Raw genomic sequence first — 13,624 nt, 5'->3', positions numbered from 1 at the left:
CTCTTCTAAAGGCAAGGGGAAGCCAGGAACCTGTTTACAGAAGTTCATATACCTTAAAATTAATAGAAATTCTATACCTGTGGGAGATACTGGGTGATCACAACTCAGAGATGGACACAGCAAATGCAATATCTCTCCAAATCCTTCCTTTAATGTCAGGTAGTGCTTCAACCCAAACACACACAGGATACATACCGTAGAGAAAAGGGACCTGAGGGCATCTGAGTCATGCATGGTGTGGTAGGTACAAACCTTGGCCCAATGCAAAGGAGCAGTCAAGGGCCTGGAAGAGGGATGGTACTCTCTTTCCCATCTCCATTTCTCTTTCCTACTGGGCTTAAACTAAAGTCCATGGAAGAGAAAGAGCTTTCAATTAGTGGAACCAATGAGGGCCCAGGGCCTTGGAGGGTAGATTTGGTTGTACAGTATTACAAAATATATTTAAGAAAAAACAGCCCAGGCCTCCCAGCAGCCCAAGTGTCAGCTGGTCCAGTGGCTTGACCTCTACATGTAGGTGTTGGACAGGGAAGGGGGAGAGAGTGATTGCTGGGCACTGGTGTCAGTTCATGATGGAGCAGCATAAGATTTTCCCTGCCCTGTGAACATGTACATAAACATAGCCCCCTCCCCTCAGCCCTGCTCTGCTGCAAGGAACTGGCTGAGAGTAAGTGACAGCTGGGCACAAAGTGTTCAGTGAGACCAGTTATGGGGTCTAGTGCAGTGAAGTCAGTCATTCATTTAGGACCTATTTTCACACAGGGGCAAGGAAAAACCAGAAACTTCTATCTCACCCTTTAAACTGGGACATTCCAACCTACACAATTACCTGTAACGTGTCTCAGCTCAAAACAGGCAGCTTCTGCTAAGGTTTGAAGTACGGAAAACATATAATGCAGCTCTTCTCTTAGTCCAAGCTCTAGCTTTCGGCAAGACTGTTGCAGAAGATTTCTAATTGAGAGGCAGAAACATCTGCAGTGAGGAAGGCAGCTGTTGAAGGAATTCCAGGAGCATGAGACTGAGTTTGCAGAGCTGAGTGCTATCAGTTTCCTTTTCTACTGATATCTTCTTCCTTCAGTGCAAACTTCCTCCTTAGGACCTCAGAGATAAGGACGGCTGGGTCTTCCTCCTTCAATAAACTCCGGTTCCTAGAGACACAATAATAGCTTATATTTATTGAGTACTTACTCTGCCCTGGGCAGTGTTTTGTATGTTGGAATACAATCTCATTTAATCCTCACAACACTCTTATGAGGTAGGAGCTACTACAATCCTTTTACAGATGAGGGAACTGAAGCACAATGAGGTTATGAATTTACCCAAAGTCATTAGTCACTCAGTAAGTGGTGAATCCACAGTTCAAAACCAAGCTTGCTGGTTACAGATCTCATCTCTTAACTAGACATGGCTTTACTATTTCCTGAAATGGCTACAAAATGTGGGCCAACCTGTTGGTATTGGCCTGTGGTGGCTAAGCTTCTGTTCCCACCTTCTGGCCCTATCTTTTCTTAGTAGCATTTCCCCAGGTGAGCAGGGGAAGTGACTGATGACTCTAGGCTTTTCTGACATTTATTCGTTCTGGGGAAAAGGTGTGCTGAGGATTTACTATTACCTCGTCTCCCTGCCAGGGAAACTGAGAGATTTTTTTATAAGCAATCCAGAATTTATAGTAAAATGTTCACATCATAAGGGACCCGTGGGAACAAAACCAGTTTCAGATTAGGGTAGGTTCAAATTACCTGATAACATCAGGTAATTTCCTGGAAAATAGTTGCTTGAAATTCTAGTGAACTCTTACATACATACATCCTCACGAAAGCATTTTATTGGTCATTATGCTAGATATAAAGGCCAAGATTGATTATTAAACCTTGAAAACAAAAACAAGAGGAACTGCCTTCAGTCTGTCACATGTCTGAACCCTGATGATGGGGCTACTTTCCCGTTCTTAGTCATCAGCCCAGCTCCTTAGTCATCAACCCCCAGCACATTCTATCAACAAAGGAGGAAAGGGCCCAGGACACAAGTGAGAGGAAGGGCTTGGCAGTAGGGGGTCACAGATCTAATATGGTACAAGAGGCAGGTATAAGAAAGTTGGAGAGTCCAATCTATAAAACATTGACCAGAAGAAAAAGGCTCAGTGTGGCCCCAAAGCAGCAGCAGCAGCTGAATTTGGGAATGCAGGAGAACAAAGAACTGCGGGTCCATATGGCCAGAGAAGGAAGGTAAAAGTAACTTTCCTACAGAATCGACTACCAGGACCCTTGTCTAGTTTTCCGACGAAAATGGGGCCAGAAAACACAAAGGGATCCTTGTGCGAGGTGAGTCACTATTCCTTTAAGAGGAACTTCATCAGCTCAGGAGACAGCCCTCACCTCCCCAGCCCCCAAAACAGCTTTTTAACTGCATTAACAAATACAGCTGCACATCTGGCCTCTGGATTTTGAGGTCTGGATGTCAAATATTTCGATGCCCAGGAACCTGCATTTGAATAAGCTCTTCTGGTATGTCCTGTGCAGTAGGGAAACACTGCAAGGTGGTGACTCCCTCAGGCTGGAGCTCTAGGGCTTCTCTGCTAGATGAGTTTCTCATGGTAGGTATTTCCCACATCCCCTTACACTGACATCAGAAACACCTAGAGCTCTACTCCTTGGAGGTTCTGCTTTGGTAAGTTTAAGGTGTATTTTTTTTTTTAACAAATCTGAGCACTTCTGATAGGTGGCCAGGTTTAGGAACTACCTAGTAGTCTCAAAAGCCTCGTTCATAAATCTCTGAATTTGTAGGGCTGGTTTGAATAATGGACCACTGTGTTTAAAGGAAATGTTCCTTTCACCAAATAAGTCTACTTTTTTGAGATACTAAAATAACTATTACGCAATTATGTTTTGAAGGGTGGGGCATGGGGACACTTGTCACTAGCAGTATGAAAACTGAAGTGGTGAAGCCCCTCTGGGGGACAGAAGCTGGATTAGATGAGCCTTCTTGTAAAATCCCTATTAGTCTAACAACATTTGGTTGGGTTAGATCACCCCAACCAAATGTAAAGTGTTGCTCTTTCCTCAAACTGGGGCCCCAGGCACTAGCAAGCAGGCAGCAAGCTTTGTGAATGAAATAACATGACTACTATTGAGGACTTACTATGTAAGTACTTTCTATTGGATAATTGGCCACAGGCAACTTAAACAATAAACAGATCATCACAGCTCCTTATAATATACTTACAGATCTTGGCTCTGCTTCACCCGGTGAAAGTCCTTTAGGATACCCATCATATCTGCAAAGCTGCTGGCCTTGGACAGAGAGACGCAGTCATCTTCTTCAGACGAGCTGCAGGTAGCCTTGTGTTCTGGTTTGCAACATTCAGGGCTGGCAGAACAAAGCAGGGGGACTGATGGAAGCTCAGGGACCTCTACCTCGGTCTCCTCGGTGATGTCACTAATGACAAAGGAAGTTGTAGAGTGGAATGAGGATCCAAAACAAGGTAAGGGAGAAGAGACATTTGAACTTCCTGGAGATAAGAAATCTGGCGTTAATGAAGCCGAAGCTGAAAGAGAAAACAATAGGCATGGATGGACATTGGGGCTAAAATACAGCAGTTACATCTCCCTGCAAGCACTGCCTACCAAACATTCATTTCCTAGGCTGACACCATGACATCCTGGGTTCCTCCACTACCTTCCCCTCTCAGGATCTCAAGAAGATGTAGCAGCACTGGGCTCTTCCAGTGTTCCAGGAGGGCAGAAAAAAAGCCACCCCATAAGGGCCTTGCCTCCTAAAAGCTCCCATTCTGCAGTGGGCTGTGGAGTGACAGCACTCTTTAGACTGAAGCAACAGTGCAGAACCAAGGCCTGAATTTGCCCTTTTCTCTAACTAGGCCAGTGCTTCTGACTATGCTCCTTTGAATCCAGCTATCTGTGACTGAAAGAATTGTTCTGAAGCAAAAAACCAGAATGGTGATGGTCCTCCTAGTGCCCAGATTTTAATGGATAGAATTTCCTCAATTGCTAAGTCTCTAGGGAACATCCTAGGGACAAAAAAAGTAGCCAACAAATATAAATGGAAAATTCAGGTCCATTTCCTCTATAAAACTGCCATATGAGGGAATTAAATACATGAAGATTTCAAAGAGAACACCATGATTTTTATGTGTTCTACCAACTGACAAGGTTTGGGAGCTATGACTTTGAGTCAGTGAGGAGCAAAACAGTGAGAATGGGAGGTATATGAGGGTTAAACACTGAGCACCTTGGGAGAGATCCACCTGTTAGTATTTCCTGCATCTGGTCATCCCATTCATTTCCAGTGGTTCTGCCTTAACTGCAGACAGAAAGGTGGAGGAATGGGTAGAGGGTCTCTGCTGGAAAGGGCAAGGAAAGGGGAGATAGGTGCTTACAAAGAGGGATGTCTCTTAGTGGTAGGGAATGCTTATTTTTCATATTGAAAAGGAAAGCCATGAGCGCTCATGGAAGACATGATCTTAAAGACACTTGGAAGAGAGTGTTGGTTTCTGTGGCCAAGGCGGGGAATCTGCCTGGGGCCCCAGGTTAAGTGAAGATTTTGTTCCTAACCCAACCAGTCAGCCCCAAAATGGCTGACGGAAACCATCCAAAGATTATAACAGGCTAGCCAGGCCTCATGGCAACCTCAGAGCCCTAGGCCCGAGTACCCCCGAACCAAGGACCATCCTTGTCCCTATCCTGTTCAAAAGCTAAGCAAAAAGGAACAGCCTGCTATATCCTGGTCCTAGCTCAGGGGCTCTTACCTGCATCAGCTGCCACTATTTTAGCAATCTGGCTGCGCAGGTGGCTCAGCTCCTCCTGCAGCTCTGTGGTGCGGCTGAGGGCCGGCAGGGCTGGCTTTTTCAAGGCCAGGAGCCTCTCCTCCGACCCACGGAGGTTGGGCACTGAAGCATTGCGCTGAATGACGATCAGAGGGCTGGGCTTCCAGGTGTGCCTCAGGGGGCGTGTATCGCTCCTGGACCAGGGAAAGACAAGTGTGTCAGAGAGAGCGGGCCACTGCACTGCTTCCACAATTCCTTCATCCACTCCTACAAGAGTCATACAGCCAGGTTCTGCTCCCACTCTGAGCCCACAGCTCTCATTCCTGTTGCCCTCCACCTCTCACTCTTCCTGCTGCCTACCACCTCATCTGGGAAGAAGCTCTTCATTCCCCAGCCGGCAGGCTATTGCCTCCGCTACCTGACCCGGGCGTAAGTCTCCTCTTCATCTGCAGCAATCCAGGCGATGTCAGCCAGAGTAGGGACTGGGGGCACATCCCTCAGACAGAGGTCAGAGATGTTGGGCAGGGTCTGTAGGGAAGCAAAATTGATCAACATTTACTGCCTTCATGATGAAACAACTGGAGACTGGGCAAAATACAAAGGAGGAACACCTAATGTGTAGGGAAGTCTTCGTAGATGTCCCAGTTGGAAATACCTTGAATAAGAGGCCAGAAGCAAGAGTCTGTGAAATTACAAGTAATTCAGCATGGCTGGAACAGGATTGGTGGGGTGGGGTGGGGTGGGGTGGGGTGGGGAGTAGGGAGAGACTGGAAAGTGAATTAGGAGCTTTGATTCTAAGATCAGTAATGAGCCACTGGAAGATTTTAAGTAAGTAAGGATCAGATTTGAGGTTTTAAAAGATTACCCTGGCTACTGGATGGGAAGGTGCAGAGACCAGTCATGAGCCTGTTGCATCCTCCAAGCAAAACACGGTGGCCGAGAGCAGGGATGGGACCTGTTTTTATATACAGTGTTTTACTGGAAAAATGGTCATACCCATTTGTTTAAGTATTATCTGTGATGGCTTTTAAGCTATAACTGCAGAAGTAAGTAGTTGTAATGGAGAGCAGTATGGCTCAGAGCCTAAAATACTGGGTTGGCCAAAAAGTTAGTTCGGTTTTTTTTTTTTTTTTAATTTATTTATTTTTTGGCTGTGTTGGGTCTTTGTTGCTTTGCGTGGGCTTTCTCTAGTTGTGGTGAGTGGGGGCTACTCTTCGTTGTGGTGCGCGGGTTTCTCATTGTCGTGGCTTCTCTTGTTGCAGATTACGGGCTCTAGGCGCGCAGGCTTCAGTAGTTGTGGCACGTGGGCTCAGCAGCTGTGGCTCACAGCCTCTAGAGTGCAGGCTCAGTAGTTGTGGCGCATGGGCTTAGTTGCTCCGTGCATGTGGGATCTTCCAGGGCCAGGGATCGAACCCGTGTCCCCTGCATTAGCAGGCAGATTCTTTTTTTTTTTTTTTTTTTTTAATTTTATTTTATTTATTTTTGGCTGTATTGGGTCTTCGTTTCTATGCGAGGGCTTTCTCTAGTTGTGGCAAGCGGGGACCACTCTTCATCGCGGTGCACGGGCCTCTCACTGTCGCGGCCTCTCCCGTTGCGGAACACAGGCTCCAGACGCGCAGGCTCAGTAGTTGTGGCTCACGGGCCCAGTCGCTCCGCGGCATGTGGGATCTTCCCAGACCAGGGCTCAAACCCGTGTCCCCTGCATTGGCAGGCAGATGCTCAACCACTGCGCCACCAGGGAAGCCCCTAGCAGGCAGATGCTCAACCACTGCGCCACCAGGGAAGCCCCTAGCAGGCAGATTCTTAACCGCTGCACCACCAGGGAAGCCCTAGTTCGGTTTTAAGTAAAAATAAATCACATTTTTCATTTTCACCAAGAACGTTATTGAACATATTCACTAACCCAACGAACTTTTTGGCCAAACTAATATTTACTCTCTGGCCCTCTGCTGACCCCTGGCTAAAGCAAAGGGGTCTTCAGTGGTACTGGCCAAAGTTACTTTTTAACAGAGATGACCACTGCCTAAGAGTGTCTTGCCTTCTGGTTGTGAGAATACAGGTGCAAGGACATGGACAATCTGTTATAGCAACAGGAAATTTCTGCTGGCAAGCTCTTTACAACACCTTTGTAGCTAACTGGTGTTAGCTACTGGTGTAACATGTTACAGCAACAAACACTGTTAGAAGCAAACTTGATAATCTGACTATTTAGATTTAAATAAAAAAATAATTATACAAAAGGAATTATAATGTAACTCCTTAAAATACCTCCTTCACCCAAATGAACAACTAGGGAACAGAGAGACTGAGTGACACCATGTTAAATGAAAAATTAGGAGGGTTCAATTATGTACTTACTGATTACAACAAAGAAAGAACCATGCGTTTAGAAAAAGATGGAAAAGAACTACACTAAAACATTAACAGTTATTGTGTCATGACTGTGTGATTATAGGTAATTTGTTTCCCTTTCTCCTTTTTTACTTTTCATAATTGAATATTTTTATATGGGTAAATTAAAGAATAATAAATCAGCAAGATTCCCTTCAAATATTTAAAGTAATCAATTTACAACAAATCTAGAGATAATTTCTCAAAAATCCACCTATACATGAGTTAAGTTCAGAGGTTTCTGTTACAGACTGTTTGGTAGGTAGATCAGGAGTTGATAGGAAACCTGGGCTCACAGGAGTGAAGTGATACTCCAGGGTTACAGAGGAAGACTTCCACTGACCCAGGAGCTAATGCTAAGATGGGCCATTTAGGGGAAGCCTCCATTTGCTTTCCTTGATTAGCCAGAGTGCTCCTCTGCTATCGGCAATTAAATGAGTTAACATATATAAAGTACTTAGCACAGAGCCTGGCACATTGTATGGGCTCAGTAAATGTTAGCTAGTATTACTAACACTACTCCTGCTCCGTGGGAGCCCGTGCCCTTGATCATCTCTGCCCAGCAGCATGCAGGCAAAGGACTGGAGGGGCTACAGCCGAGTGTGGGGGCAACCCCGACAGACTCACACTCCCTAGCTGTCCTTCCCTTTGCTCCTGATGCTTGAGGCAGCTAGGGCCACTTCCTGCCCTACACAATAATTGGCAATCTGGGTCAAGGGACAACACCCTCGCAACCCATTCCTGACTAATACCAACCCTGACACCAATTCAGACTCCAGATCAAGCTCCTACACAGACTTTGCAGCTCAGCCACGTGACATACAAACTCGGCTCCTTCATTTTTGTTTCGCCCTGGGCCCACATCTTTTCAGGCATGTATTTCTGTCTCCTTTGTGTAGGCAGAAAGCTGAAGTATCTCTTTTGTGTCCCAGCTCCCCAAATGCACACACCTTAACCATCTAGCCTGGAGCTGATGCTTAACCATTAGCTCTCAGAGGGAGGCAGCTGGGACTAATAAACGTTACTGAGCTTTCCACTGCACAAGGGGGTCTTACTCACTTGGGCCAGACAAGAATCTGTGCTGCAAAGTGGGTACTAAAGGCCCCCTAGGCACAGAGGTGAGACTGAAATAGCCCAGTAAAGGAATGGCTAGACTTGGCCAGAAGGAAGAGGATGGGATGTAATGGCCTCAGGGAAACACTGAAAATAGGTAGCTAGAAGTGACCAGGAAAGCAACCTGCCTTGGCAACGCCAAGGAGTCTGGGGCACAGAAGCAGCACCAGCCTCCCATACACTCTGAGCCTCTACTCTGCCTGCCCTTCCAGCTCACTTACCTCAAAGGATGCCCGGGGACATGGCTTCAGGGGCAGGTTGGTCCCGATTCTTCTTACTACACTTCGAGCAGCCCCATGCGGCTTGTTTTGCCAGATCGGGATGGTCTAGAGCAGAAAGAGACAGGGACGGCCACAACCTCAGAGAACATCCAACTACTGTCCCCATCCTCTCCCCCTGTCCCCTTTAGCAGGGGCCAGCCTTCACCTGGGCCAGCCACCTAAGGGGACACCTGCTGCTGTCGAGGCACAGTCAATGCTGGGAGGGTCCAGTGAAAGGGTGAGGAATTAGCCGGGTGTAGGGATCAGCCAGGCTGCCCTCCCTTCCCTCTGCACAGAATGATGGAAACACATTGACTCCTTAACTGCCCCAAGATCATAGTTGGTTCTGCCTTGGGGGAGGGGATGGAAGGGAGGACCCTTCAATTCCAGGCCTGGGTGGGGGAAGAATTAACTTGAGAATCTCAGAACTGCAGGAGGTCCGGTGCTTAACCTTCCCCACCACACCCTTGCCCTGGGAATGCCCCTTACCACACTGGCTTCCATTCCCGACATTTCGACTGGCTCCTGGACTTGAAGGACAAGGCAGCCACAGGGCAGCTCTGGAGGCTTGGGGACGCAGGAGGCGTGACGCCTTCATATCAGGCCATCTTAAGGAACCAGACTCCTCTTCCTGTGAAAGAGCCCCCACAGGAGACTCAGTGGCCACCACACAAGCCCCACAAAACCAGGCCCTGCAGAGCCATGACTAACGCTGAGGCTTCTCTGACATTTCACAGGGGGAGAAAACCAGCCAAAGAGGCTGCCCTCACCCAACAACGGCTTCAACAAATCCAGACCCTTAAAGGTTCTATTTCAGATTCGCTATATGAGCTTGGCCAACCCTGGGAGGCTTCCTGAGCACTTAGGTTTCCTGAAGCAAAGCTTCTAAAGAATATATATGTATAACTGAATCACCGTGCTGTACACCAGAAACATGACATTGTAAATCAACTATACTTCAATAAAAAAATTTTTTTTTAAAAAGTTGATAAGAAAGATAAAACAACAAGCAAACTTCTTAAGATGTAAATAGAACCCTTTGGTAGTTAAAAAAGCTCATGGGAAAGCCACAGTGTAGGCACCATCCAAGCCCAACATTCACTCCTGGGGATAAGATGTAAAAAGGCCAGCATGTGCCACCCAGCCTAGCGCTGCTGGGCCCCCATAAGGGGAAGAGGTAAAACAGACAACAGTAGAAAGAACAGCCAGCCACCGGTAGCCAAACTCAGTCTACTGGGCTACAAGGGAAAAGAGCCAGAAGTGTTTATCCTGGCTCAGCCATCTACTGGCTTAGTAGCCATAGGCAAGTCACTTAACCTTTCTGAATGTTGGTTTCTCCATCTGTAAAAAGATGACAAGAAGAGCTGCCACTCTAAGTTACCTTAAGAGTCAATCAGTGAAACGGGATTTTAAAGTACTTAATGAACTGTTAAAGCAAGACACAGATGGGTGGAGTTGCTGCTGACTGGATTCCTCACAGCTGCCCTTGCATGGTGAGCAGCTGCAGTCAATGAGCTCATTCAGTCCCTTGTTCATCAAACACTAACAACACTCGCTCTGTGCCAGGCCCTGTGCTGGGCACTGGAGGGGCTATGGAAGGAGTAAGACACAGCCAGGCTCTCAAGGGACTCATAATCTAGACGAGAGATAGGACCTGAATACATAATTCTAGCCGAGGCTGAATATCACTGCTTAAGAAAGGCACACCAGGCAGGTGGCCAGGTGAGTTCAGTCCCCGGCCCCAAGGCGAGTTCAGAGGGGGTAAGAAGGGAAGGAAAACAGCACCACCACCAGAGGTCTAGGAAAGGAGTGTGAAGAGATATGTAAAAAGCAGAGTATGGTAAGGCCGCAAAGGTAGATGAGGGTGGGGTTCAAGTCACGAGGGCTGGGAATGCCCTGGGTAAGAAGTCACTGGGGAGCCAAGGGCAGCCTCTGAAGAGGGGCTGGGCTGCGCTGACCGGAGCAGCTCTTTCTGGAAACCTCCCTTGGAGGGTCTCTCTTCCACCGCTAGGAGAGGAGGTATCACTCACTTTACGATGCATGAGGAAAAGAAGCTAGAGAGAGGAAGGGACTGGTTTAAGGTCACTCAGTGGTCACGGCAGTAGAAAGTCTGGTCCAGACCCTGCTGCCTCCTGCACGGGCTCCATCTTCTCAGCAAAGTTCAAGCTTTTTTATCAAAGTCCTTTTGTGTGCCAGGCTCTTTGCTGAATTTCAGTGGCTGCCACAAGCTCCACATGACACTGCTTCCCTGTGTTTCTCACTTTAGTCACTGCAGCCACTTCCTCTCCAAACTTACCTCCAAACTCAGTTGGGCCTCACCCTCACACGACAGCCAGGGGCATCTTTCTAGAACACAGTGCTAATCATATCCCTGCCGTGCTTCAAACCCACTATGCTTGCTAGAGCCAAGAGGATAACATCTACACTCCTCAGCATGGCCAGCAGGCCGGCCCCAATCAGGCCCAACCTCATCTTTCTCTGCCCTGTGTACCCAACTCCCCGCAGCCTACAAGGCCTGTCCACTCTGGTCCCTGCACACTTCACGGCCACACCTGCTTTCCCCTTGCCCTCCAGCCACGCTGGCCTTTCAGCCCCTCGATGGCCTTGTCCACACTATTGCCTCTGCTCGAAACACCAGCACCCCCTTCTCCAAGCTCATCCTTAATCATTCCTGGAGCTCAACTCAAGCATCGCCTCCCCTTCCCCGACCCGCACCCCGCGTTTCCTTCGAGCAGCAGTAACTAGGTAACGGTGTGCTGTGCAGTTTGTCCGAAGGACGGGGACTTCCCAGGCACAGCCCAGCGCTCGCTCAGTACACAGCAGGCACTCGAGCATTTGTTCAATTAAGACACGGACCAACGAGAACGCCGACTTAGCCTTGAACCCTCCACAATCGTCTGGCTAGAAGACGCGGCCAGCGAGCTGGGGGCTGGTTCCCACCACCTCTGCGCGCGCACTGCCCCTTCCGAGGCTGCTGCCCCAGTGTGTACACGCGGTCCCCCGCCGGAGACGCAGCGCCTCCCGAGCGGGGCCTGGTCGCATCACCCCGGTCCCCGCCGAGGTCGCCGCGCTCAGCGCAGTTCTGCGCCGGGGGAGCCGCCGCGGGGACCTTGCCCGGGACACGCCTCCCCTCCCCCGCAACAGCCCGACCCGACAGGGCCAAGGTCGGCCAAGTTTTCGCCGCGGCTCGGGCGGCCCTTGGACCCACAGGCCCGGGGCCGGGTCCCGGAAGGAGCGAGGAGGCGGCCGAAACGAGAAGCCTCTGGTGCAGCTGGGTGACTCGGGCGAGCAACTGCCCCTGGGGACTCAGTTTCCCCCGACATAGTGAGGCGGACGACACGGGCTCCCGCGAAAACCGGCGCGGGCATAGCAGCCGCGGGCACCGCACAGCGCCCGGCACTAGGCCGCGTGACTGCCGGGCCGGAAGGCCACGCTCCCGCTCCGGGGCGGCACTCGGACCTAGTCTCACCTCACACTGCAGCTCCGGACTCGCTCACCTCACCGCCCCTCCTACCACAGCGGGCCGCCCAGCCTCAACCGCCCTCACTTCCGCTGACCCGCCCCCCGGAAGCGATCCCTAGCAGCTGCGCACAGAGCCGCGGCGGCGCGCGCCCTCGGAAGGCGGGCCCTGCTGGGGGCGGGGCGAGCGAGGGCTCTGCGGGGGAGGGGCGGCGCACTTGCAGTTCCTGAGGGAGGAGGCACACCCACCAGAGGCCACGCCCCTGCCTGTCAAAGCCCTGGGGAAAAGCTGATTGCGCTAGGAGATCCCGGAGGCTTGCCGGGTCTCATCCGCCGCTGCTGTCGGCCTCCTTGCCGCTCTCCGCGCTTAGTCTCGAAACGACTTCTGGAAGGGGTCTTTGTTGCTATTCGGCCCCCAAATTGATCGGTGACTGCTGTCCCCACCCCTACTGCAAACTTCAGAATCCTCCCTCTGGCGTTCAAGGCCCCAGACTTAGTGCTTGGCTGCCTCATCTCGCCCTGGTGCCTTCACAGTTCATGCTTCCCAGCCAAGACCCTCTACAGTCTTCTCTGCAGCAAGAATGGGCCTCTTTCTCCTCTGACTCCTGCCCCCCAGTGCTTTGTAGCTTTCTTTTATTTTAACCTTTATGTATCTCTCTCTCTCTCTCTCTCACACACACACACACACACACACACACACACACGGTACATTCAGTGAGTTGGTTGATCAGATGGGTAGATTGATGGGGAAAGACACCAGAGGCATTGCGAAAGAGACCCACATTCCTTCCAGTCTCACTCACCCACTCCCTCTTCGTGCTCAAACCTCCAGGGTCCTGTCTCCACGGCATCCAGGCCTGGGTCACATGCCCTCCTCTGACTTCAGCACATGGATGTGCCTGGCTCCTAGGCTGCAGTTTTTTAGGCTTAAAGCTTGCAAGCCCTAGCTGCCAGGGACAGATGGGCTTCATGGCAGGGAGAACCTGTGCATTCACACAGGCATCATGCTCAGACTGACTCGTTCTTGCTTTAATGCCCTGTTGTTGACCTCTTGAAATTAACAAAATAGTTTTCTTCAACAGGGCCCTGCATTTTCATTTTGCACTGGATCCTGCGAACTATGTAACGGGTCCTAGTCAGAGACAGTGTCCACCCTGATCCCCACCATATTTCAAATGATGAAATTTGACTTTCAGGTCCAGCCCTCTTTCCAGGATGACAAATCGTTGCTTTAATCATTGCTTTCCCATCCTGGGCAACGGCAGATCTTGCAAATCCACTCTAGTTGCCTTTCCTTGGTTCTCCCCAAAGATACCTTTTACCCAACCCGTGAATCCATCCCCCAGCAGCTGTGTTGGCTACTCACAGCTGCCCCATTCTCAGAATGGAAGCCCTAACCTGGTAAGTTACTCTACCCCCTAAACCACTGACTGACTGATACAGGGTACAAGAGGCCAGTTCAACTTGGCAGTGTGGTTTGTGCTCTAGAGCCCTGCTCCTGCGATCTGGCCAAGGCTTGGCTTTGAGACTCTATCCCTGCTCAAGGTTCTTCCTTTCCCCCTTCTGCTTCAATCCTTCTTTTACAGGTTTTTCCTGAAGTCCACACCCTCAAAAAAATTTACCT

At 49.7% G+C, this 13,624-nt stretch overlaps 1 protein-coding gene across 3 annotated transcripts; it reads right to left on the bottom strand.

Annotated features, from left to right (window-relative positions):
* Positions 1-124: 124 nt before the first annotated feature.
* Positions 125-12,100, bottom strand: MTFR1L (mitochondrial fission regulator 1 like). 3 transcript variants are annotated; one of them, XM_059915996.1, is made up of 7 exons: positions 12,011-12,100; positions 9,031-9,172; positions 8,503-8,607; positions 5,196-5,305; positions 4,760-4,971; positions 3,220-3,541; positions 125-1,145 (listed from the first exon to the last, which is right to left on the bottom strand). In XM_059915996.1, the coding sequence occupies exons 2-7, from the start codon at positions 9,052-9,054 to the stop codon at positions 1,040-1,042; spliced, it is 879 nt and encodes a 292-aa protein (XP_059771979.1). In that variant the 5' UTR covers positions 9,055-9,172; positions 12,011-12,100; the 3' UTR covers positions 125-1,039. The 3 variants fall into 3 exon arrangements, with proteins under 3 accessions (XP_059771979.1, XP_059771981.1, XP_059771980.1); XM_059915998.1 differs by having other exon boundaries at positions 3,220-3,505; XM_059915997.1 differs by lacking the exon at positions 12,011-12,100 and adding an exon at positions 11,750-11,999.
* Between the last annotated feature and the right edge of the window lie 1,524 nt (positions 12,101-13,624).

This window comes from Balaenoptera ricei, chromosome 1, assembly GCF_028023285.1.
Source record: "Balaenoptera ricei isolate mBalRic1 chromosome 1, mBalRic1.hap2, whole genome shotgun sequence".
Lineage (NCBI taxonomy): Eukaryota > Metazoa > Chordata > Mammalia > Artiodactyla > Balaenopteridae > Balaenoptera > Balaenoptera ricei.
The sequence above is the reverse complement of the archived record's forward strand: the minus strand, read 5'-3'. Positions and strand labels throughout refer to the sequence as shown.

Coding starts and splice junctions, on each gene's coding strand:
- MTFR1L (XM_059915996.1), bottom strand. CDS start 9,054: ATGTCGGGAATGGAAGCCAGTGTG. Junction 8,608..9,030: donor CGGGAATGGAAGCCAGTGTG/GTAAGGGGCATT, acceptor TTTCTGCTCTAG/ACCATCCCGATCTGGCAAAA. Junction 1,146..3,219: donor GTGAAGCAGAGCCAAGATCT/GTAAGTATATTA, acceptor TTGTGTCTCTAG/GAACCGGAGTTTATTGAAGG.